This window comes from Diadema antillarum, unplaced genomic scaffold, assembly GCF_040938485.1.
Source record: "Diadema antillarum isolate AM-2024a unplaced genomic scaffold, OU_Dant_1.0 seq00000674_RagTag, whole genome shotgun sequence".
Taxonomy (NCBI): domain Eukaryota; kingdom Metazoa; phylum Echinodermata; class Echinoidea; order Diadematoida; family Diadematidae; genus Diadema; species Diadema antillarum.
The window spans coordinates 173,113-200,314 of record NW_027271580.1 but is presented as its reverse complement, the minus strand read 5'-3'; the positions used below and the strand labels follow the sequence as shown (position 1 = coordinate 200,314).

The 27,202-nt window shown below is 39.6% G+C and overlaps 1 protein-coding gene across 1 annotated transcript; it reads left to right on the top strand.

Annotated features, from left to right (window-relative positions):
- The first annotated feature begins 55 nt into the window (after positions 1-55).
- Positions 56-25,197, top strand: LOC139736894 (stress-activated protein kinase JNK-like). Its single transcript, XM_071647554.1, has 11 exons — positions 56-105; positions 9,843-10,034; positions 12,827-12,956; positions 14,531-14,728; positions 16,420-16,585; positions 18,423-18,494; positions 19,744-19,935; positions 21,007-21,131; positions 22,667-22,730; positions 23,835-23,945; positions 24,971-25,197. The coding sequence occupies exons 2-11, from the start codon at positions 9,868-9,870 to the stop codon at positions 25,105-25,107; spliced, it is 1,362 nt and encodes a 453-aa protein (XP_071503655.1). The 5' UTR covers positions 56-105; positions 9,843-9,867; the 3' UTR covers positions 25,108-25,197.
- The last annotated feature ends 2,005 nt before the right edge of the window (positions 25,198-27,202 follow it).

Sequence of the window (27,202 nt, the reverse complement as noted above, 5' to 3'; positions counted from 1 at the left end):
GAAGGAAGGGAGGACTAACAAACTCGCTGCCGAAGCTGTAGGGACTAACACCAACCAGCAGCCGCCAAGAGCTGCTCTCTGCCTTCGGGATCCTATTCTTTGTATGTAAGTACTTTAAGATTTAGTTTCATCAGGCGTCGGCACAGTATCTACATGTACGCCCTGTAGGCAACTTGAAATTTGCTGATATTTACAGCACAAGACATTTTAATAGTAGGCATTGTTGTCTATAGAGTACCAAAGTGATGATGTCATACATTTTCTCTCTTGTTTCAGCTTAGGTTGGAACCAGGTGGGCGCATAAACACTCAGGCCAGGTGAGTTTGTTTAGAACCAGTTACCATGGCAATGAATGGCTATGACATCATGCTTTGGTACATGTACCCTAGAATCATTGAGCTATTTGTATACTGTACCTCATCAAGATTGGATTCTTCAGAGAATGGATTTCACAGCAACACAAAAATGAAATCATAGGGTGGTATCAGGTGTCAGATGGCACAATGGAATGCATAGAGAAATGGAGGATATATTCCAATATTTTTGTGTTTTTGTTGTACCCTTTTGTACAGGCCAAATGTATCCATATTTGAAGTTGAACAGTACGGTCAGTTTTGTTTTGTTGTTATTTCGAGTTGGGCTTCCTGCTTTGTAATGTCCGTTGTGGCTACCTTAGGTAATTGTCAAGTTCTCATTTTCCTGCTGTTGTTGGAATTATTATTATTATTATTATTATTTATTTATTTATTTTTTTTTTTTTTGGGGGGGGGGGCTTTCTATGATGTAGAATATACTAGCCTGCACAATGTAATCTTGTTTACCTTCATCATATCCCTTTATGTAACATGTCACTAAGCTGTTCAAAGATTACTGTGCAGTGTGGAACTAAGAAGTCAATTGATAGATACAAGTATACCCAGATAAGCCCCCTTAAATGGCCACAAGCTGTACAAGCCCCGGAAAACATGTTTACGATTTGCCTGTTTATGGTAATCTTATTTAAGTTTCCTAGTCCCTGCTTAATGAGGATTACCAGACCTTTATGAAGATTTTGTGTTGACTTGTGAGCACTCTTGTGTTACTGGTTAGATTTGGTACTCAAACTCACTGAAAAATATCAAATCTTTGTGGACAGATTGTGTCATTTTCAATACCAATTTCAGTTGTGACGTTTCTAAAATCCTGATGACCTACTCTACTTCAGGCAGAGATAAAGGTTGGTAAATTTGATTGATAGCAAGCGATTTTCCTGTTTTTGTTTTGGTTGTTGTTTCGAAGTATTTGCATCCGCAGGCACACACTGGAATATTTGCATGGTCCAAACAGGGTAGAAGCAAGGAATCATTTCAGGTACAAGGAATATAAATCATCAAAGTTGATGGGACATAACCATGAGAACTGTTCCACTTTCTGAAGGTCTTATTCATTACAAATGCATCTGATGAAACATTTTACAACAATCTCTGGAATATTTGTAGAATATCTCTTCTTCATAAACACCTACAGTAGTCACACTTTCTGTCTTAAATCAAAGAGGCTCCAGGCATTGATGTTTGTAGTTGGCTGTGCACCCTTTTAGCAGAGAACAGCCATCAAGCCTATAAGTCTTTGAGACTATTTTTGTCAAAGCACAAAATATGAAGAAACATTGATGTCGTGTTTATAGTGTTGCCATTGTAATAGACCTTGGCATTTTAGAATGATTAAAGCAAAAGTTCAAAACATTCCCCCACCCTCCCTATCCAGTTAACCCCTCTATGTGCCCAGACACTAGTTAGCCTAACTTGTCAAGCCTTTTCATTAGCAGTCAGTTATCAATCCAAAGGGCTTTTTACACTTGTACATGTACATTTTGGCTTAGCCCCGGACCTATAGTACGGTACTATCTGGCCCTGCAAAATAGCAGGGGTTAGCACCGCAATCGCGGTGCCAAACAAGTGAGTGTAAACAGAACGAAAAAATAATCCTGGGCTAAGCGACGGAGACGAAGTCTGACCCTCACTGACCAATCAGAAACGAGGTAATCAAGTGCTGCCGGTGCGTGCGTGTACGTGTATAGTACACAGCGTAATTATGAATATTCATGTGGTTTGGAAAGTCCGGGGCTAAGAAATACGAGTGTAAAAATGTCAGTTTTCTCCTTAGCCCCGGACAAGAGATAGTACGGGACTAATTGGCGAGTGTAAAAAGCTGAAAAAATTGGTACGGGAATAACGATAGTCCTGTGTCAGAGAAAGTCCGGGGTTAAGAAACTTAAGTGTAAAAAGCCCTCAAGTTGTAAAGTTAGTACTCAGGTGTAGCAAAGTGCTTCAGTCCAATAGGATGGTCATGATGACACAATAGGGATTTAAGGAGATTAACTAATCTCTATTCATTGACAAGTAGTGTCCCCAACATCTATGCTAAATAGGTGAAGAAAGAATTTCAGCTTGTGTGCCAAATCAGGTAGTGAAGGAGGTTAAAGGTCCATCAGATATGCAGGCAAAGTAGCAACTATACCTTGTTGCTACATGTAGTCTCTGTTAATGTATACCTTTCCTGTAATCTAGTGATTTTTCTTTTGTAGTGAGCTTTATTGAAAAGACATTTTAAATAATCCACACATTCACATTTGGACATTTTATGTTAGCTGAATGAATGACACATGGTGTAAGTTTTCAGATATTGCTGCATGGAAAAAAAAATAAGATAAAAACACAAGGTGTCTTTGTAGTCAAATGCAGACACATGCATGCAGTTGTGATATGCGACTGAAGTGAGACAGAGTGGGGCTCAACATAGGCGATGTCATGGGGCCACTATAAATTGATGTTGGGACACCAAATTTCCAAAAAAAAAGGTTGTCATTTTTTGGCCAGATCAGGCAGCTATGATTAAAGATGACATTTTGTATTTCCTTTCATTTTGGGCCACCAAGATGTCAAATTCAAAGATTTTAGTGGCCCAAACAGGCCACCATATAAAGTGTTGAACCCTGCAGAGAAAGTAAAAAACAAACAATGAAATCAGTTGTACATAGTACATTACTCTCAATCACTACCCCAATCTCAACCGTCCCTTCTTTCGTGGAAAAAAAAGGAAGTTGTATATTTTTTCAGCATTTTTTTTTTTAGCACACACATGCACACGCATGCAAGAGCAAAGTTGTTTTTCTAAATCTTCTACATGTATGCTTCCAAATTATGCTTGATGATAAGACTTTATAGTAGGTGAGACTGATTTATCAGCAAGGGGTTTCAAAAACTGTAAAATTTACAAGGAACTACAAAAGATTATTGATCGACAGTATTTATCCTGTCTTCTGCTTGTGACCTTTCATATTTGTAGTAGGGTACTATACCCTTTTTAAAATATCATCTAGCCTAGAAACAAAAAAGAGGGAATGATTTCACTGGTGCTGAAAATGGAAATCCATTATTGTTAATGTATGATGAAATGAGTTCACGGTCATGTTGTAACAGCTACCTCATCAATCACCCTACAAATTTTTCACAGTTGGAAGATGAATCAAGTGTTCAAGGAAAATGGCATGAAATTAAAGTGCATCGGTATCTTCCAGTATTTCATGTTGGGTTATAAACTGACAGTGTCTTTTAAAACCGTATGAAGCCACCCAATGAAAAACAAATAAACAAACAACAACAACAACAACAACAACAACCTATTCCCAAGTCCTGTTGAATGTAATTTACTAAGGTAATGTCAGGTCAAGACATATAAATTTGATAAGCACAGTTATTGTTGTGCCGTGATGTCTCAGTCTTATGTGCACCCCCCTTTAACAAGTAATGTCGTCATAAATTGTGAAAGGGGAAAATAAAAGGATGTGCAGCTTGGGTTAGCTGCAGTATATTTGCATAAAAAATGTTCTACGTACTTCTGTGCACTAGATTCTCAAGTTTGCATGTGGACCTACTGTATACATGTAGTGGATGTTGTTTGTCATTATTTCCATAAATGTGATGCACTTGTGCAATTATATCATTGTACATGTGCACACAGAGACTTAGAGTGGGAACATGGGAATTGGTTTTGAGTTTATCCTTGTGCATTCCTACAATGATGTATGTATGGCTCACAAATTTGATCTTTTGGTTAAGAATACTCAGTAATGGTACCCTGTGAAGAAGTGTCAGTGTCATGCACAATGGAATTTCATCTTCAGGTTTAACTTAATTGGCTTTTTGTTTCTCTTTTTTTTTTTGGGGGGGGGGGGAGGTGGGGGAGATGCTTCTACTGCATGGTTACAGTGCTACACATACCCTAAATTGTGTCAGGGAGGGCATAATAGTGATGTAGTGTTTGGTTTGGATTGTTATCAAGGGAGGTCTCCTGACCGTCTAACTGCTTTTGATGGACAGACAATTTCCCTTTGGAGGAAATCAAGCACAGTTTGCTTTCTTGATAAAAAGAGAGGGGAAAAATATAACCAGATTTCAGGCAGTTGACCTTCTCTAGATTGTACCAAACAACGACAAGACAATGCAATCGGGGGATGCACTAATGAAAGCAGTACAGATGTCGGTATCTCGGAAAAGATGTTTAGTTACATGCAAATGTTTTTTGTGTCAACGCTGGCGGTGTTTTGGCTGTTCTCTGCCAAGGAATTCTACTTCCTTGTTTTGTTGTCACGAACTGATGCAAAGTCATTTCATCACGCATTTGCTGCGAATGGAAAAGTGTGTTCCCATGAGACGGGACAAGTTATCTTTTCATTAAGTCTATTGTGCAGTCAATTTGGGTGTGTCGATAATGAAATCCGTAATTCCCCCCACCGTTTTTAGTGTTGACATCATGTGCAACAAATATAGTTGCCTCGTGTTAAAGCAGTGTCAATAGAGAAAAGCCTTTATAGGTAGATAAAAGGTGTGCAGAATGCACAATTCAAAATTGATTTACGTCGATGTAGGGCCATTTGTCAATCAGTTGCAATTTTTAAAAAAATCTGTTCTCATATACGATCCATATCCACTATGCAGAGGTGAGGATTTCAGAAAAGAAAGTTTGTGTGAGTGAATTATAAAGTGGCAGTTAGACATAATTGTGAGTAATTTAAAACCAGGAGTGAGATTGAATTCAGGTTTGGAGGAGTCAGCCCGTGAAGCAGTTTGAGGACAGTGTGAGATCCACTCTGAATAATCTTGAAAGTGTCTTCTGTGTACCATATAGTTCATCTCTGATGTATGAGTATGACCATAATGCTTTTATCAGCGTGTATTCAGGCTGTTCCTTTCAATGACCTGTTGGAATTGTTTTGCATTTATGCCTTATAAAGTTGCCCCTATGGAGTTTCTTCTATTCATGAAGCAATTTCCAGCTTTACATTAGAACAGTGCATGACAGTACGTGTATTGCTGTTACTGTTTATTGCTGATTAAAAGGAGGTGTGACGCGTACCACTTCAGTGGATGTAGCCAACGACTGGTACAAACAAAAACATTTGTTCCACGACTGTCTTTATTTTTATTTCTATATTTCTTCAAAATAGCTTCCATATTGTAAGCAGTGAAAGGATTACATTTTTTTTTCTAGGAGGCAATATAATGAAGGACAGGAATGTATAATTTTGGCACATCCATTGTAAAAATAACCTTTGGATTGTTCCTAATAGCACACCAAGGCCAAGCAGCTCTCCTGTTCATCTTTTGTCTCAATTTCCCCCCTCCAGATCTGTGGTTACAATTAATTTCGGTGCCAAGTAAAGGGGTAGAAAAAGTGCAAATGGGTGCTCGTTAGTAAAATGCCGAATTCAGCTCGCGGTGTCAGCAAATGTTCCAACGGGAATAACTTCAAGGTTGATTTAAAGTCATGATGCTCCCCCATGAAAATGTAACAACATTAAATTCTCTTCCCCCCCCCCCCCCTTAGAGAAAAGCCAACAACACCAACATCAACCAGTTTGCCAGTGTTCATATAAATGTAAAGTGTGGAATTTTTGTTACAATTAACAATAACTTTTCTGTCATTAAGACATCAGTAGCAATTCTTCATAGTGGTACATAGGACACCTATATAATTATATACACATGAACATTGGTAAACATGTTAGTGATTAAAAGCCACACTAGGAAATTCATTACAAGCTGTGTTCGGCTAGAACGAACATTGCAGATATGACCTTTACCTTGTTTAGAATCCCCTTTACCAGGAGGACCTTCAGAATGTTTTGTTTTGTTCAGTTTTTATTCTTTGGAGGGGGGGGGGATGAGAGAGAACCCAGTTTAGAGTTCCTGGTTGCCTTGCACAAGGTTAGCATATGTTTCTATGGAAACCAGTGGGCACGCTTTTCCTCTCAAGAGAAGTGGGCAGTTTCTCTTGCGCACATATATATGCGCACTCCGCCGTGAACAGCGCAGGTCACCGAAAGTGTGTGCCATGTTCACGCCGAGACCGATGAGAGTATCCTCGTCTACAGTAAACACAGCATTACCTCTAGACTCGAGCTAGGCTGTCTGGCACAACATTCACGCCAGACTCGCACCAGACTTACTCCAGACTCACTCCGGACTCGCTCCAGACTCGCTCCAGACTCGCTCCAGACTCACTCCAGACTCACTCCGAACTCACTCCGGACTCACTCCGGACTCGCACCAGACTCACTCCAGACTCACTTCAGACTCACTCCAGACTCGAGCGTAGTGCTTTGTGCCGTGACCGTTTAGAGTCCCCATCGTCTGAGGTAAACACGTCGCGACCTATGGAGGTTGTGCCATGTTTTGGGGGACTCTAAATGGGGGTATATGTCGAACTATTATCTATAAGTGTGATGATTGTGCGGCCATAAAAACCTTTTGTTGGGTTGAATGAATTAGGAGACGTAGAGGTATTGTTACATAACCATACATGCATGCATACTGTATTAAGTTGAGATCTCCACATACATGTACAACCTTGAAATAGTTAAGTTTCTTCAAATCTGAAGTGCGTCCTCCCGACTAGAAGGATACATGAAACTTAAAATGCATTTGAAAAGAAATAAGAGTTCACATTTTGATCACTAATACCAAATGATACATGTATTTGTCATTACAGTTTTAGTGTTAAATTTAGATTTTGCACGGATGCTTTGTCTTTGTTAAGATTTTATTGACTGGATAGAAATATTAAGAATGATTTTAATTTGTGTCTGTGTCGTCTACATGAGCTAAAGGGATAATGACATTGACATTAAAGTTTTAACATTTCTCAAAGTAGAAATAAAACAAAACAAAGAGCTTGACTTTAGAAGACATTGTGATCTGAAACCTGACACATAGTACAAGCTGATGGTATTTGCTATCTACAGTGCACTTGCATGATAACGAACACAGTCACCATGAAATATTGTTAAACCAAGCAAAAATTGGGGTCCCAAAATTATTATCTATGTATTGTTTACGTTATTTCTTCGGCTTTAACAAAATATCAATTTAAGGATGAAAACTGCTGGTCCCGAGGACTTCCTAATAATGAGAGCTGCCTGTGTATTAAACTGAATTTTGTTGATGCTGTTGTTGACCTTGTGTTGGCTTGCAGAAGCCTTTAATTGGATGTGCTTAAGCCTTTGCACAAAGCAACTAGGGTGTTGGAATTCTTATGGGGGAGGTTGAAAGGGTATTATACATTTGTTTTCACTTCCCATGTGTGCCACTATTATTAGTCTGAATGGATTATCAGATAATTTCATGATTTCCAGTGTGATGTACTTGTTCCCTGTAAACATTTTATCTGCGTGTGGTCAATATCACACCTTACAAGGAGTAAGTTCTCTTTGTGTCGAGAAGTATGGTTTGTTTTGGTTTTGTTTTGTTTTTTGCCCAGTGGGGCTAAAGTGATTAAACTATATCCCAGGGGTGCGTCAAAACATGAAATCTCATTCTTGCAGTTGTATACCGGAGCTAATGAACCCAATTTCCCCTTGCCATCCAGACTTCAGCTCATGGCACTCTGCTGCTGAAGTCGGGATATAAATACAAAGTTGTGACGTTTACATTTACGAACTGTAACTATGGTGTCATTCAACTCCGATATACAACATTTCTATCTTTTGACTTATTTTCTCTTCAAGTTTTTATTTTTATTTGTCAAGTCTTTTCCCATAAGTTGAGACAGTGATGATGTTAAGCACAGAATTTGACACTATTTCAAACACTGTACAAAGTGAAAGCCTGGTAGAATTGCTATTCATTTTAGTCGAACAGCCACTGGTAATGCAATGTACACTGATGACTAATCAATTTAATATATTTGTATGCAGTATAGTATACAAATTGTGCATTAAGTTTGGGGGGGGGGGGCAAACAAATTTCTAATTTAATTTTGAGTCATGAGCATTGGAAATATTTTACTGTAAGCATACACAATGTATATTGAGTCATGAGAATTGTAAATGTTTTACTGTAAACAAAAATAAATGGGAAGAATTAGATACAGTTGTACACAAACATAGATTTGTAAGTAATGAGAATGAACAGCATTAGAAAACCTGTCCAGTAAAAGTATTATGCATAATAATTTTTTTTTTCCAATAGGCATATCTGGGTCTCTTACAAACTTTCTTTGCCATAAGGAAGCATTTATTTCTGATAACAACTTTCCTTGGTCTCTCCCAACACCACATAAATCAGAGACAGCTACCCTTAACTCTTTGGATACCAAGGCAACTAAACCAAGGTAAAAAATTTAAAAGCTGCAGTGCACATTCGCACTTTGAAATGGAGTTTGTTTGGGATGCAGCGAGTTACAAACAGCATCGGGAATGCGGCATTTTCAGACAGGGCAATACATCACGAGCAGGGGGAGAGAGTGCCTTATGTTCCCAGCCCCGAATTAGAAAGAAAGGGAAATAATTAATAGACGTCAGTCTACCGCAGGACGAGCCTGTGGCGCCTCGCTAATCTCGGTAAACATTTCGAATTTTGTGGGACATGTGGGTGAGCCTCTCAATGAGCGTGTGCTTGTCAACATCGCTGTGCTCGTTTACAATCTCTGTCTCTCTCCTTCCCTTTCTACTCCATTCACATCTAAAATCTTAGATGTGTTGTATGTTTACACGACTGAAAAAGAGTGCTATCACCATTCTTTGTAAGAGTATCTTTTTTTTCTGTTGTTGCTGTTGTTTATTCTGACCTTTTGGTGCAGAGATCTCATCAATTGACACATTGTAATGAAATCCTTTGTGGATGTACATGTATTGTCAGTGAAGTTCTATAGCATCCTCTTTCTAATGTCTCAGAACTGTTCAACAAAATCATACTCTGTACTTGTGTTTCAACATTTCAGTTTTCAAGAAATCAAAGACTATTCATCCTATTTTTTTTTCTCTTTTTTTAAGAGAGAGAGAGTGAGTAAAAGGAGATATAGTCTGGATAATTGATAACAACAATATTGGTGATAGCTGACCATTATATGCCTTTTTCACAAATAAACTGTCAGTATCCAGTACAGAATTATATTCTCTTTATTTATAAAGTTTTTAAGTTATTGCAATGACTTACATTGATATGTAGTGTTTTGGATTTGATTTCAGTAGTCAGGACAGATTTCCAATAGCTCAATGCTGTTAAAGAGGTTTCTTGAACATTTATCAGAATTTCCCTTCAATGTGATATGTGTATGCATTTTAGTGCTGTCTTGCAATATGACCTTTGGCTATGTAAATTACAATGAAAAATTATTGGCACCAAGCTTTTTGATGATAGTTGCATTTAGTCTAAAATGGGGGAAGAGAAGACAATGGTATTGGAAGAGATATAATTTTCCATGGGGCTTTAGACTGTGGACTCACATTCAGACTTTGTAGCTCTACTTTAACCGTCTGCTTCCTTGTGCTTTGTCTCCCTCTGTTGTTGTGAAACGTGTAGGTGCAGGCCCTAGCGGAAAGCGTTCATGGCAGGCACAAAGCTCAACCACCACCAACCCAACCACCACCAGTTCAACTACCACCAACTCAACACCCAGTTCTACCATGTCACCATCGGCGACACCCACTTCCAGGTGCTCAAGCGGTACAAGAACCTCAAGAGCGTCGGCAGTGGGGCCCAAGGCCTCGTCGTGTGAGTACCCAAAAACCTTCTCTACCCAGAGTGCCACTCTCCCACAAGGTCCGTTTTTTTTCCCTCCCATGTCTCCTTAAAACATGATCAAAATACTAAATATTGATGGTGATGATATCAAATGATGTACTCAATATTCAAAAGGTCATGAAACAAAAAATTTACAGCCTGCAGCTGTTGGTATGTTTTAGAAAGGGTAGCATTGGTGGAGCTTGCGATGGGAGACTGGAGAGGCAAGGGTTGTGGGTTGTGGAGGAGATGGCATGTTATCATAGTACGTTATTGATGGGTCCCACTTGGTCCCCATGTGTGTCAATCATCACCCTTTTTATATACCATAGGCCCACACCTTGCTCTCCATTGTGATTGAAGTTTACTGTGCAAACTGTCCGTCCGTAGTGAGGGTAATTTGTGGGCAGAAATCTCTTGACAGTGCATCCTGGCCTGTCACATGCATTTTTCTGTCCTAGTTCCACTCAAATTGAAAATTGCCTGTTGTCCGTATTAAGGTACTTTGCACTCTGCTTCGTGTGCCCCTCCCTTCTTCTTTCACATCACCATCCAAGCTTCACATGCAAAACGAAGATTTTCCCTTCGATCAAAATCCCTTACATATTTTTGTAGCTATTATACCAACTGGCCCCTTGGAGCAAATCATATCGCAGTATTTTTGTCAGCCGACGGTGGAAGGGGCTGAGCGAGCATTGATCCCGCAACGATGGCTGCCAATTTCCCGGCCATTTCCAGCCAATTTTGTACCATCCGCATGTCACTCGTCTGTAGCCATCAAAGGTGAACGTACAGGTAGAGAAGCGGTTCGTTGCTTCCCTTTTCTTGCTACCATTACATGTCTTTCTTTCTGTTTTTGGTGGCAATAAAATGGAGCAGCTTATAAAGAGGTCACCAAGGACGCTGCTTTCCAACCTCCCAGGCATCTCCTCCATCCTCTTCATATCGTGTGCGGTTCCTGTAGTCATGGTGTTTGAGTAGGCAATGCTTGACACTGGCATGGGTCAATTTCAATTCAATTCAAATTGATTTTATTTCCATATAAAGTAATACAGAGCAATATACATAATGCTTACTTGAGTACATAATATCTTAAGTACATAATATCTTAAGACACTTTGAATCACGTCTTTGAATCTGACTGTCCTAGACTGGTAAAAATCACTATCGGGCCACTGGCTTCACTAGAATTGCCGAATTTACTGGTCTGACATGACCGGTAAAAAGAACAAAACAAAAAAGTGACCAGTCCAAAAAAAAGTGCAGGACTAATGTATTATAGGTTCAGACCAGTAGAAAATGAAAAAACAAAAACTAATATATTACAGGTTTGGACCAGTAGAAAATGAAAAAACAAACAAAAACGGTGTGCAGCCCTGGAGTAGGGTAGCTTTGGCTATGTTGGTCGTGCGTGCTTCCGCTGGTTGGAACACATGGCTTTAGACACCAGTTGTAGCTAACACCTACTTGTAGGACATTGTAAAGAAGAGACGATGCAATATCAGTAGCTGTTCTCTAACCACCAGGAAGTGTGAGCACCCTTTGTAACCTTAGATCAACTCATCCCAAGATGGAATCATGGTTCTCCTGTGGCTTGTTTAATCGTTACGCACCACAAAAGGCAGGGAGTATATGCGAGTGGGGGCGCACTTGGCATTAGCAAGTGCCAAGAAAGTCACACCAGCTTTTAGCACGCAGCAAATGACACCTGGCAGGATTCAAAACAAAACAGAAACAATGGGGGGAAAAAAACGGAAGAGCGCAAAAATAAATGTTTTACCCCGCAGGGACAACCCGCAGACTTTTGATTTCCCAAATGTTTGTCGTGCAGTTCCAGCGAGGAAACTATCAATTTGCCAAAATTATCGCAAAGAGCTCGAGATGTCCGTGATAGAGGTTTGTAGTGTGTCAGAGAACATGAGTAGATCGATGAAAGCAAATTTTATGGACTGTACACATTACAGCAAGAGAACAAATTGGATGCGGAGGAGGGGCAGAGGGGGAAATAAAGTAAATCCTGTTGGAGATATTTTTGACGAGAGTAGATGGCTACTCGATGCACCCTTGTCATGTGATTTGGGATAGTTCAATGAACACCTGTAATTGAATTGATTTTTAACAGAAGCATATATATATCAATGGTAGCACTAGGCATTCAGAAGGGTCTTTTGTAGTATCATACATGAGCATTGTACCAAATTACAGTTATATCCTGTTTCTTTTGTGATAACCTTAGTAACCTTGCACGAGGGCACATAGAGCAGCAGCTAGGAAAACATTAATTAGACTATTAGCACAAAGTAAAAATTACCGACTCCATTATGTGGACTAAATCTGGGGAGGAAAAATAGTTTGTATGATGCAAGATTTGATATTTTCAGAAGGAGCGTGCAGTGATTGCTGCTGGATTTATGAACAGTTGGCCAAGAATTTGAAGTTTGTTGTGTTGTGTGTGTGTGTTTTTTTTGTGTGTGTGTCTGTGTTTTGTTTTTGGATATTAATCAGCATTTCGTGCGTGACACTACCACTCTGCCCGTTTTGCCCATTTCTCACAGAAACTTGGAACACATGCAGATAAACAGGTTTACTTGCCATAGCGATAACCAATCATGAGCATTTAGGTTGTTTAGTTTATAATTGTTGTAAGTCCAAATCATTAAAAATGTTTGAAAAGGTGCCATGATAAATCAGTACAGGAGTTGCGTGTGATTGCGACATCTCTGAGGTAATCATGGATGTTCATTATATTTCTTTCTTCCTCTTTTCTTTATTCTTTTCTACAGAGCTGCCTACGATGTGCTCACAAATCAGAGTGTTGCCATCAAGAAGTTAAGTCGGCCGTTCCAGAATGTCACACATGCAAAACGAGCGTACAGAGAGTACATCCTCATGAAATTGTGCAATCATAAAAATGTGAGTTGGTCTTTTAAAAAAGAAACACCACAAAATATCCTCAAATAGTGTGGTAACAGCATTGTGAATGATAACAGTTGGGTTTATATGCCTTGAATAATGGATAATGTAAACAACGCTGAATCAGCAGAATTTGTTAAAACCCTCAGTATGCTGTTGAAGTACTGACACAGTTGTGGATACATTGGACTGGCGTGGTGATTTTTAAGAGTATGATGTTTCAGAAAAGTATAGTGATTTGGTCCTGACATTACTTTTTTTTCCCCCAGTTCAGTCATTAGTTGTAATTTGTTATGTACTGTCTTCAATGGATGATAAACAGAGGGGAAAACTAGAAATAAAAACATTTGGCCAGCACAGGTGGGCTGGTCTTTTGAGGATAAACATAGTGTCAAGGAAATATTCATCAATCACATTTTCATACAGATTGTTTAGTGAGGTAGTGATAAAAGGGGTTGACAGAACAGACCATATGGTCTGAGCGGTGAAAGTGTATTTGACAATGGGCTAAATGTACTCGAGGAGAAGGTCATGGTTAATTATTGATTCTAGTTTCTCATTAAAAGGTCAGGATCAGGCCACTGCAGATTTACCTGGCTTGATCTGATTGAAAGCAATGGTGCTGCATTTAGGAGGGTGGGGGGAGGGGAAGGATTGGAGCGCAACTGCCTTCCATAAAATTAATTGTGATGACAGAGTAGGAAAGTGAAGTGGGGGATGGAATGGGAACAAAACATTTATGATCTGAAGTTGACTTGTTGCTTATTTTGATCTTGCATTATTGTACATATGCAATCCAGAGGTTGATTTTTGTGCATTTTGTGATCCAGTGTAGATTTTTGTACATCATAATCCTGTGTTGATATTTGTACATTTGTAATCCAGTGTTGATATTTGTACATTATGTGTACATAAGTGGGCATTGAAGGCGGATGATTAAAATGTCCGCGTTGACTTAAATAACTCGCTATCTTGAGGGTGTCACATGATATGATAACATTGATCCAACACCACCCCACCACCTGCTAGAAACCAGACAGCATAGAGTGAAGCAAGAATATTGGAAGAAAGAAAAAAAGAGGAAAAGGTGAAAAATTGTAAATGTAAGAAAAAGGGGCAGAATATTAGCAAGAAATGTGAAGGAAATAAGTTATTTCTGAGTAGTAATAAGTGGTTACGTGTCTTCTTTCTGATCTCTATCATAATGATGCTTTCTCTGTTTTAGAGAGGAGACAGAGGTATGATGATTCTGCACAAAATTGTAATCTTCGTTGCCCTCCTTCAGCTCCGTCAACAATCAAGATGTTGAAAATAGATCACACATCATGCATCCGTAGCTGTTCGCTTTAACGTGCAGATATGCTCTATCACCAATCAGTTGTCCATGTTACAGTTGGCACGTTTTCCTTTTCTTCACGTAAAGTTCTGCATTATCTCCAAACTGACTTCTGTATAAAAGCAAATTTGCATTCAGCAATGTTGAACTGGACTTATACTGAAGGTCAGAAAATGCTGCTTCTTGATGTTAATCATGTAACTCTTTTTTCCCCCTTCCAATGTTTTTCCTTCTGCAGATTATAGGACTGTTGAATGTCTTCACGCCTCAGCGGACATTTGAAGATTTCTCCGACGTGTACCTCGTCATGGAGCTGATGGACGCTAGCCTGGTCCAAGTAGTACAGATGGACCTGGACCACGAGCGGATCTCCTACCTGCTATACCAGATGCTGTGTGGCATCAAACACTTACACAGTGCAGGCATCATACACAGAGTAGGCCATACACTGAGGCTACGTTCAATTGGCCCTGCTTTTTTTCTTTTTTTGCATGCCCACTCACTAACTTTTTTGTGTGAATATGCTGTTTTGTAAAGTGGCCAGGTTTAGCTCAAATTTTAACGCCCTGGTTACCCCTTAGTGCCCCTTTTCCATGCAAGAGACTGACAGTTGATAGTGGTAATAAGAAATGCAGCACTTAGGCTACCATCATTTTAAGCTACAGGTTTTGCAAGTTAATTTCGATCAAATATGTCAAGGATGTTCAATCTCCTGGAAAAGGGGCAGTGAAGGGGCTTCGTATTCCAAATGAGAACAGTATCACGCAATCCAAGTGAAGGAATGATATTGTGAAAACTAGATCTTTTCGTGCATTTTGATGGGTTTTTTTGTGTGTGCTTGAATTCCTGTGTATTTGCAAAAATCAGTGCAGATCTTTTCTTCTGATTGGCATCTGTAGTCTAGTGTTATATTGCATCAGTTAATCTCATGCTCTGATACAGCAGTTTCTCTAGCTGCAGAGCTTTGCATTGCAAATGAGAGCTAGCGCCCTTTAATCAGTGTAAATATCTTAGCGGTTAGACGGCAGCCATCACGCAGCAGCATTGTAAGGAAGAAATACAGGAGCAAAAAAATAGGTTTCATTATAGCTCGAAATGTCAAGTCATTCCAGAAACACATTGCCACGTTTGACTTAAGGTTGCGAGGTGCAACATCTATAAGAAGAAGGTGAAGGTCACTTATGTATGTCTTGAGGCGACCGGGGAGAGGCCTCTACATCTCACAGGAGACAGGGGGAAGGATGTGCTTCTTCATTTCCCAATTGCCTCTCTGCGTATTTTGACATCCATTTGTAGGTGACGTTAGATGAAGCTGTGGATGAGTGGTGAGAGATGGCATCACCAAGGGATGGGAAAAGAGAACAATTCCTATTCAATTCGGCTGCCAATTTTTCAGATCGGTTGGGGAAATTTGCTGTCTGCATGACTTATGCCCCGTTTTTAACAGAGCATTTCATACCTGAGTGACCGCGACAATGTCCGGGCAATCTCTTTTTACCGTGCCTGTTAAAGCGGTCCCCGCAAAATGTTGCTCTGATATTGTCGCGGTAGCTTCTGCCAAATTCTACCCTAGCCAGCCAGGGTAATTAATCCCCCGGCATTACCTTAACATTACCTCAACATTACCCTTCTTTTAGAATACTCTTGCGGTAACATTCCATGAATACACTCAAAACGCGTATGCATTAGTCCAGATAGAATGACCTGCCGCTCATCGATCACATGCATGGATTGCAACCACATCCCCTTTGTGCTTGAATGGATAGGTTTTTAGGACAACCTACCCGGAGGTTTTCTTTGTGTGTCTCTTAGTTGTGGTTTTATTGCCCAAGACAAGGAATTTTTTCTCCGGACGTTGTCCCGATGTTGTTGGGGGTAAGGTCTGTTAAAACAGGGCTTTTGCTGCTACTGTGGTCACGGTACAAGCTCTTGTGCAAGGCATGTTTTGGTGCGCTAATAATGTGGCATACATACAGAGAAGGCAGTCATGCACACACATGTATTGAAAGAGTTGGTGATTTCAACACTAAATGCATTTATATGGGTAAATACTGTAGTCAAATCTTTGATTAGAGAGTTCATCAGCCAAATCCAACATCCTTGTTCTACCGTCCTTCCAACCTACAGGATCTGAAACCCAGCAATATAGTAGTGAAAACAGACTGCTCCCTGAAGATCCTAGACTTTGGTCTGGCGAGGACAGCCAGTCCTGGCTTCATGATGACGCCTTACGTGGTCACCAGGTACTACAGAGCACCGGAGGTTATCCTAGGCATGGGTTACAAGGAGAACGGTGAGTAAAGCAGTGTGCCAAGAACTCGCTCAGAGTGTCTCGGAATTACCGTATGAAAACAGTAGTGATCTGATCTCATTTATCCAAGAGAAATCTCTTGGTTGCTAGTGTTCATTTTAGAACTGCTTTCTAGACGTTGGTGGCATGCATATATAGTGATGGAGAATTTTTGTGTTGTAATTAAAGGGATGGTATATAGTTTTGGTTGAGATGGGAATTAAGGTTTTAACTTTTTATGAGATAATTAGAAAACTTCTTATATAAAAAAAAAAGAGCATACATTTCCAAGAGAAATTAAGTGGTTATTTGACGAAAATTAGTTTTGAAATAGCTGAGATATCCAGAAACAAAGGGGTCCTAATAAAATGTGGGTTCCACCTGTTATTAGGACCACTTTGTTTTACTTTGTTTTTTTATCTCTTTGCCATTTCAAACCCGATTTTCATCAAATAAACTTTGAATTCCTCTTTATAGATTGTATGCTCTTTCATATTTCATATAAGTGGTTTCTAATTATCTTGTAAAAAGTTAAAACCTGAATTCCCATCTCGACCAAAACTATACCATCCCTTTGAGAGTGTTACTAAACCTCGACATTTTGCTGTGGTGAAGATTCCAGCAAAATTTTTTAGCGCATTGATATACATTATACATGTATTTGAAAATCATCCTGTCCAAATTTGTTGGGGCATGTGTGATAAGGGCAGACACATCTGTACCAAACAAATCCTTCTTGCGTCTTTCCTAAAAGTTGTAATTCTTAAAGTCTTCCCCAGCAGAAGTGAAAAATCTCATACAAATCTCACACTGCTATTCCTATTAAACTTACTGGTAATGTGTTTCTACTTCATTCTTGTGTGATCTCACACAATCTGTCATGCCTCTGTTAGAGTTGAGCAGTGTAGATCTTTAGTAAGTGTTGGGAGGGAAACCTTTATGTCCTCGCAAGCTTTCTTTTGTGAGATTGTAATTAAGAATACAGAACTTTGTATGAAAATGGTATGTATTGGATTGCCAAAGCTTTTTAAGACATCTGAAGGACGGGAAAAAATAACATTCGGTAAGCCAATTTTATGGGAATGAGTTTTATCATTCTCTTTCTATTTTCAGAATTTTTGACACCAATATTTACTTCAGATGAGCAGATATGCTACCAGCAATTATCATGTTTATATTGTGCATTCTGTGTCCGGTTCTGCAGCAATTGTTATGATCCCAAAGTAAACCAAGGTCTAGATATTTGATGTCATGAAACTTGATTCCCCATCTCAATAAACATTTTCCTCCCATGTGAAATCCATTGATGTTGATTAAAAAAAAACAAAAAACACACACACACAGAAAAAAAGGCTGGTACTATTAGAGGGATTGTAACATAGTTGATTTGAATTGAGAATGTGATCTTATAAATGTTTACTAAGAGCTGCATATTTATACCAGTGAAGAACTGGCTTGAATCTCTTAGGTGAGTATCCCACATAGAAGAGAGATCAGGGAAAACTGTTAGACAGAGCACACACGGTGCCCATGGTGGTGCGAGAGACATTGTGAACACCAACCCAGATAGCCTGATCATTTGTTCGTCTACAAAACAAATTGGTAGAATTCAAGAGAAACTGAACATTTACTGAATGAATTATGACAGTGTAGAAAATTTGTAAGATTGTCTTTTCATACACTGTGGATGGAAACCTTACACAGAGCTATCTTAGCTGTGGGAATGTGACATCACTTCACATTAAAATTCTTTTGTCTTGTACGTACAATATGTATATTTCTGTAATTGTATTTCTGATTACACCTCTTTATTCTTTTCTCTGATCTCTTCTTCACACAGTTGACATCTGGTCCATTGGCTGTATATTTGGAGAAATGATACGGGGCCAAGTTATGTTCCCAGGCTCGGATCGTATCCTTTCGACTCTCGTAGTCTATTTCCACAAGTTTTGAGATATGGTGGACAGTGCACCTATTGCAAAACAAAAGAGGGGGGGGGGGGGGGGGGTGGGGAGAATTTGGAAAGATGAATACGGTTAGTGTACGTATTCTTTTTATTCCTTTACTGGAGTTATGAGGCTTTCCAACTCTTAAAGATCTGTTAGTTATGCTGTGCTTTCCAGTGCATGATGTGGAACAGTCACATTCAAGCAGATTTACTCAACCAAAGCAAGCTACCTGTGCCACAAAGTATTTATTACACCATTAAAGTGACCATAAATGCAGTTTCACATGGGTAAAGTCACGAGGAAAAATGTATTTATACATGTTTCATTGTACATTATGGCAAGCAAACTGGAAGACATTTCAAGAATGAAGTCTTTATATGTAAGGTAGTTTTTTTTTCCTACAAGTTATGCATAATTTTGAAAACTGCTCCTTGTATCCACAAAAAAAAATGTACCTTCCAAAATCCATCAATTATCAGTGAATTGTGTTTTTTCTATTAGCATTTGTTTATGCAACAGTATTCATGTACCATGTATGCCAGTACAGTGGAAAGCAGCTTTTTCTACTGCAGACTTACACGCACACACATTTTGGGGTGTTTTTGTCGTTGTTGGGGGTTTTTTTTAGCATCTCCATAGATATGTTGGTGACTTGAAAGAAAAGAGATGACTGGGATCCATTCAGGTTTCAAAATTATGTTCTCTTTCTGGGTCATTGGGAACAAACGGATTTTCAGGGGATCACAATTGACTGTGCGGCTATCACCACTAGCGGCTCTGTGATTGATTGGGCAGTAACCCTTGGCTTTCTGTCTCCTAATGCAGCGTATATCCCTCTCACTTGAAAAAATTAGAAAGATTGGAGATATTGATGTGAAAGTCATCAGTAAAATATTATGTGAACCACAATTATGACTGTTTTTTATGAGGTCAATATTCATGTTAGTGGCACTCATCAAAGAAGGTGTCACAAGAGAAAAAATTACCTTATTTGAATATCCAACATATTAGCTGATCACTTGATACTTGATTTCTTGTAAACACTTTTGTGGTAAAATGCTTACATCTACTCGGGCTGTCCCAAATCATGAACAAGGTTTACATGATATTCTAATTTCTCATGGTTTGCTGGCTTCTGCAACCAATTGCTAAAGATTCCATTCTGGATTTGAGGTCCAATTCCTTAACCCTTACACCGCCACCTACGTGCAGACATCGATCAGTGGAACAAGATTGCGGATCTCCTGGGAACCCCCTCAGACATCTTCCTCTCCAGGCTCCAGCCCATGGTCAAGCAGTACGTGGAGAACAGGACAAAATGCCCGGGCTACTCGTTTGAGATGCTCTTCCCAGACGAGCTGTTCTACCAGGCAGAGAGCAGTACAGAGAAGACCAAACTGTGTGGTGAGTGGCGCTGGACTAGAGGGCTCACCAGAGTGAGGGATTTATGAGTGTTGTGTAATTTGCGATTCTGGTCATGATACGAGCGGTAGTGGTCAAAAGGATGAGGATGAGAATGAGGAGGATGAGGAGGATGAGGCAGGTGATGATGATGATAATGATGATGATAATGATACGAGCGGTAGTGGTTAAAAGGATGAGGATGAGAATGAGGAGGATGAGGCAGGTGATGATGATGATGATGATGATGAAGATGATGATGATGATGATGATGATGATGATGATGATGATGATGATGATGATGAAGATGATGATGATGATGATGATGATGATGATGATGATGATGATGATGATGATGATGGTGATGATGATGATGATGATGATGAGGAGGAGGAGGAGGAGGAGGAGGAGGAGGATAGTGATGATGACAATGAAGAAGAGGGTGAGGGTGAGGAATAGGATGAGAATGATAATGATGAGGTAGAGGAGGATGAGGAGAAGACAAGGATGAAAATAGTGGCAATGACACTGATAAGAAGAAGACAGTAATTACATTGATGTCGCTGCTGATTTTGATTGTGATGAGGAATGTAATAATGCTAACTTTTGTGGTGATGGTGACAATAAGAATGTGTGTAGATGTTGAATTATGATGTGAAATTATGGAGGCATATTAAAGACTTTTTGATTTTCTTGGACAGCCTCCTTAGCCACATGGACATCATAATACAGCATAATTTTAGTGAGATGCTGTTGAGTTTGACTTAGGGAAAAGGAAGTATATTGTTTCTGTCAGATGCTCAAGTTATTTTGGTGTCTTCAGCCTGTCTTAAACAATGAAAGACAGTTCTAATGTCAATGTCTCTCTAAGACCATGAATGAAATTACACGATGTGTTTGTCTGATAATTGTGTTTTGTTGTTTTTTGTTTTGTTTTTTTTTCCGTCTGCAAATGTTAGCATGGAGCTTTAACACTTCCCACTGTGATCACCTGTGGCAATCATTTCTGGGAGAATGATGTAAACATGTAATTTCCCATTCATCGTTGCCATATCTGTCTCCACCTCAAAACAGTCGCACAAGCAAGAAATCTCCTGGCCAAGATGCTGGTGGTAGATCCTGAGCAGAGGATATCGGTAGACGAGGCACTCCAGCATCCCTACATCAATGTATGGTTTGACCCAAGGGAAGTCTATGGGGTGAGTATAATATGGCCATGGGTTCAAAATTTTGTGATGATAATGTTTCAAGGAGAACATTCAGTGACCTGTAGTATGACGCGACAAAAGTCTGTGAGACTATTCCTCCAAACCCTGCACTCCAATGTGGTTTAACCTGAGAGTATATAAGTTGAGCCTGTGTGACTATGGACTGAAAATTATGATGGAAAAGGATTAAAGGGAAACATATGTGGTAAGACCCAAGGATTAAATCTTTGGATTAACGATCTTTGGATTGAGTACAAGTGTCTCTTAACCAACATGTATGAGGCATAGCTTCAAGGGGACAGTCCTTTGGTATTTGTTTCAATGTGACTTCTATGTCTCTAGGCTAAATGAAGACAACTTTGGAGTCATCATTTGTGATGTAAGGCTTTGAGGGGAAAAAAATTGGACAAATTATTTCATCCTCTGTAGTACAGTGAGTTGTGCATCAGATGAGAAGACTATGCAGCACTCAACTCAGAGGAGTGTGAATGATTGCTGCAAATGGTTTGATGATAAAGTTGTCTTGACATAAATTTGAGGAAAAAGATGGTGACTTTCTTTCTGCATTTTGATTTTTAATCACAGTAAATAGATTTTTTGTCTGTGTGCGCCAGTGTTCAATGGTATGCAGAATGTAAGTCAGCCAGGAAAAACTGTCTCCTTAAAAGTTGTCAGACCTGTCTGTTTGTTTTATCTCTTTATGTTGTCAATGTGGTCAGACCTTTGTGGCTATTCTCGAGTCACATCTGATTATTGTGTTCAGTGAAAAATTGCACAGGTCAAGTAAAAACTGCTGGTGGAGGAAAGTATATAGGACCAATTTATGTTAGCTTTGGAGTCCATTGTGTAGCCATTGTTGATTGAATCAAATAGTTAAGGAAACCTTGTTAACATTCATACACACACTCACACACACACACACGCACACACACACACACTTCTCAGTGTTTATTAGGTTGAATGACTAAAGAAAACCTTATGTCAAACATCTACCCGTCGCACAGCCATCTGTACTGCCCTCACAGACTTAGTATGGGTATGTTGAGTCTCAACATCAACAGAGACTCCAACCCCAAGCACCTTCTGATCTGGAGATTCTCCCGCCTGAAACCCCTAACAAACGGGAGACTCCAAGTTTATGTGTGCGAAGCGCGAAGTTCCTAGGGTTATAGATGCTCTCTGGTGCTATCTAAGGCTTATTTTTGCAACATATGATAGCAATAAGTAAGAAATCCTTTCCAACGGGAGACATTGAGCCAGGACGGGAGAAATTAAATCTCAAACGGGAGAACGGGAGATTTTGCAAAAATGGGTTTTCGGCGGGAGATCTCCCGTCGAAAACGGGAGAGTTGGAGTCTCTGCATCAAATTCTGTGAATACAAACGTTGTGAATAGTTCAGAGATGAGCAAGATTTCATGTAAAATGCTATTGCATGGTAAAGTAGGTATGTACAAGGCCTTATACCAGGCTCTATAAAAGACTCTTAATCATTTTATACTCCCCTTTTGCTCCTCCTTTCATCCAGCCGCCACCCATACCATACGACCACTCAATAGATGAGAGAGAACATTCATTAGAAGAATGGAAAGGTAAGTTGTGGGTGTTGATTCAGTCTCATCATTTCTGGAAGGGCCCCTTTCATTTCCTTCTTGTGAAGATGCCATGATCTATGTGTACTGGTCGCTATGAGGACTCACACCATATGTTTTGGTGGGCATTTTGTAGCCGTGGTATTATGTCACAGTGCCTTGAGTAAAGCTAGAGGTTCAGAGGTTCTCTGTAGCAACTGCTATCTATGTCCCCACATGATCCGTATGATATGTACTCATAAGGGTTGTCGGCAAAATGCCATGTAACATTTCTGTAACAGCCAAGTAATTTTTTTTTTCTTGAAGTTTTGTTTAATTATCTTTTGGAAGGGGGTGTAGCGCAGTTGCTTGTCCCCCCACCAACATTTGCTCTTGGTAGAGGGGTTCCAAAAACCTTCACAAAACTAGACCCACTAGTGCCATTGTATGGAGAGGCTTGTTGTTGTAAGATCATCCAGTGATACTAAAATACTCAAACAGAAATCAACAGAGCCTTCTGCCTTCATGAATCAATACTAGGTGTAGTTATTTGCTTGATATGTTGTAGACCAGACTGTCGTCAATCTTAGGAGAAGTCTTTATGTGGCTCTAATCAGGTGATGAAATAATGCCTAGTTACAATAGGAGATTCTGGCCTCTGCCAACCTTTAGTAATTTGCTGGCTAGCTTTCGTCCACTCCTGTGGACTTCTTCAGGCCAAGTGATTGGTAGAAGCCTGAATCTCCTATTGTGTGATCTCCCCAACTGATGAAAGTTTTCTGCATCAATGCCTAGTTAGTTTTCAGCTATAATTTGAATAAGTAATAATTTCAATAAATATATATATCTTTTTCTTTTTTTAGGTAGATAGATAGATAGATAGATATAGAGAGATAGATATATATGGAGATATATAGATGGATAGATACATAGATAGACATATATATATATATATATATATATATATATATATATATGACCACAAAGGATTGAGTTGTAGCAGGGTAATGTTTGCTTTCTAGTATCTTTTCCTCTACTTCCAATCTATATGAGACCCACCTTGTCTGTCTGATGACCTGCTCATATGTCATGATCTCAACTCACTGCACTCCCCCCCCCCAACAGAACTGATGTTCAAGGAGGTGATGAGTGCCATGTGCCACAATAACTCGATACCCTTTGACCCCGTCTCCGACGTCATGCCAAGAGAGAACGGTCACGAGGAACACCACCAAGGTGAGCGAGCCCCTTTCACTCGGGACAGGATGGATGGATGAGGAGAATGAAATAAATGAAGGAATAGAGAACTGAAAGGATTTGATGGAAGGACAGGTGTGAGGAATGTTAGAGAAAGTTCTCCAAATAGATGGATGTATAGATATGCCGGTAGATAGGCAGGGGGAGAGAGAGAGAGTTACTTTTACAATACTGTATATGCCGAATATTTCGCAAGGTTTTTATGTTCGCGAAGTTTGCGAGTCGGGTGCTATTCGCGAATTTAAAGGTGTGAAAATATTGACTCTCATCCCGACATAATGTGACATGCACACATACCTTTCTCCATACAGTACTGCACTTCATGATTACAAATTTAACTAATCGTTTAATCGTCAGGAAGTCGCGATTCAGGAAGAATTAGACTTGCTAAATATATGCCTTATACAGTATGTGGGCTATGAGGAGGTAATATATATAAGAGATGAAGTCATATAGTAGTAAGAGGGTGAAGATTTCAGGGTGCAGAGCACATTGAAGAAGACCAGCAGTATGTATATTTTCTGTGGAAGAATATTGAAAGTAGCTCATTTCCTAGTTAGTTGTGGCAAAGAATGTGCTATTCAAATGCCTGTACTAGGCATCTTGACAGGAAGTCTAGAACGTGAAAACATCCATATGCTGATAGTGTTACGTCATATTCGCCAGAAGGCTGGTATACGGATGTATTCAAATGCATTTAAGTATTTTCCCCTGACCGGGTATGGGGCTTTTCAAGGTGCCTTTTCCTATGATATATACATTTCAATGTGTGTGTCCACTTGCATTTGTTAGTTGCTATGTTGGGCAAACTTTAGGCAAGCTTTCTACTTCTCAGGAGCAGCCTTTGTGATAAAAAATACACCTATTCTTTGAATGAGATTGAAACTGGGTCTAGATGAGGAAGCAGCACGAGAAGCCAGTTTGTACACACACAGTTTAGAGACCAATGAAAAGTTGGCAATCACATCATCTGCATTGCTTTGCTGTCTTTATTTGAGTTGCAGATCTCAGGATGGGCGCCCGGAATACGAGTAGAGCGTACCCCAAGGGCCACAACCACTGCGATGCCGGCGAGGAGCTTCAGGGCGCCGCCTCGGGGACGGCGGCCGCTCCCCTGGCAGCCGCTGCCGCCAAGAGGTAGCCAGGGAGGATGCGTCAGCGACCTTTGACCTCTGGACCGCGAGGAGACCACCCCCCGGGAGATTCCAAAGACAGCCAGCCCCCCTCACCGTTTGTCGTTGCTCAAATCGGAATATCACGCTGTTGTTGTTTTTTCTTTTTGTCGTTGTGGTTTCAGATTCATCTGGCAGAGACTCTTCTCGATTTCGGGCGCATCACGACGTTTATCGGATGTGCTAAGTGTGAAGCATATATACGTGTGTGTGTCACAAATGCTCTGTGTGATGTTGCAAAAGTTTAATGGGATGTATCTGTCGCTAGGCACCCAACAGTGTAGTATTAACATTTGAAATGTAACATAGTTTGATTGTCAACCGCAGCATATCGGTAAAATTACATAAGCCATTACAGATAATTTTCAACTTGATGGTGGATTTTTCTTCATTTTGTTCTTTCCTCTTTTTTGATAATGTCCACTTATTAAAGCCACATCCTATATCAGTACTTAATCCTGCAACTTGGAAATCTTGTCCATGATTGAAAAAAAAAGAAGGATCGAAGAGATCTGAAGGAAAAAGAAAAAAGCAAACAAGTAAACTAAGATTTCACATAGTTTTGTGCCTTCAAGGAACAAGCTTTAAAACACAACTTCTCCATCCTATGAGGGAAGTGACAGATATACGAGATGAATTGCACACATTGCAATCTATGATGCCAGACTCTAATTCGCTCCTAATTTCCCAAGGCTCTCTCTTTTTTTAAACAAAACTTTTATGTGTATCAGTAAAATGAGAAATCCAGGATGAAACTTATGGTGTTCATGACTCTAGAGATTTCAATTAAAAGAGACACGTAAGCTTCTATTATGGCAAGTCGCCGATTTGGCGCCGTCACAAGAAAAAAATGATATTAGTTTGCATTTCCATTGCAAGGTAAAAAATGTGTATAGATATTATATTTAAGATTGTACATATGCATCCAATATTTCAACATTTTTCATCGAGTCTTCTCTCCAAATTAACTGAAAAAGAGAGAAAAAAAAACAAACCTCCCAAACATACAGTTGATTCCATCAAGGAGATATAATCCTTCTCTGATGTGAAATTACGTACTGTAAAAGTGGATATTTTTGCGAGAGTTATTATTCGCGCTCTGCCGAGTAAGATGAATGCGTTTTTAATTCCACGGAATTGAGGCATTACATAGTGGTACGTATAACAAGCAAAAATATTTGCATGCTTTTATTTCCGTGCTAGTTTCTGATTTGGCAAAATGCACGAAAATATCCACACCGTGAAAATTTCCGCTTTTACAGTATGTTCCCTCTACCACCCAATCTCTTCAATCTCTCCCAGCCTCTCTCTCTCTCTCTTTCTCTCTCTCCCCTGCACCTACACTGTAATTTTGAAATCTTTGTGATTGAATATTAATCATAGAAGCTTGTTAACTTGTTCCCGCCCAGAAACCCCTGTCTCCGTAGTACTCAATGTTTCTGCATGCTAAACTCGCAGCAGTCAAAGTCGTTGGTGTCGTACATTCAAAACGCCCCCAGTTATGACTACCCTATTCGGGGTACCTGTCTTGCGGTACATGCATGTACGTTGTGTGTCGTGGGGATGGTACATGCATGCGTTTGTATTGATTCAAGCTTTGCACGGTTTTGCATTCTTGGATTTTTACAAAGACGAAAACAGTGGCAGGTTAACTGTTGTGTTTGGTCATCAAAGAGCTAGGCTTATTTGTTCCTGTGATTTCTGTGTGAATCCATAAATTTAGAAGAAAAAAAAAGCCCACGCATATCCGATAGGAAGAATTAGTTGTTCTCGGTATAGAAAATGAAACACACACAGTGGTCAGATTAGCTAGACCCATGTGTTCTAGGTAACTCGAGTGTCTTTTCACATCGTGACATTTAGCCAGATAGAGCTTTTATATAGTTGAGAAAGAACTGACAGTGTGCTCTAAATTGTGTCGTTAGTATGCACGTGTTGGCAATGACACATTTTGTCATTTCACTTTTGAAATCTGCTCTCACGTAACTGTAGTTTTCATGCAACCAGAGTAAAGCTAGTGGGACTTGATTCCTACAAATTTACTTTACTTTGACTGGTTTAGAA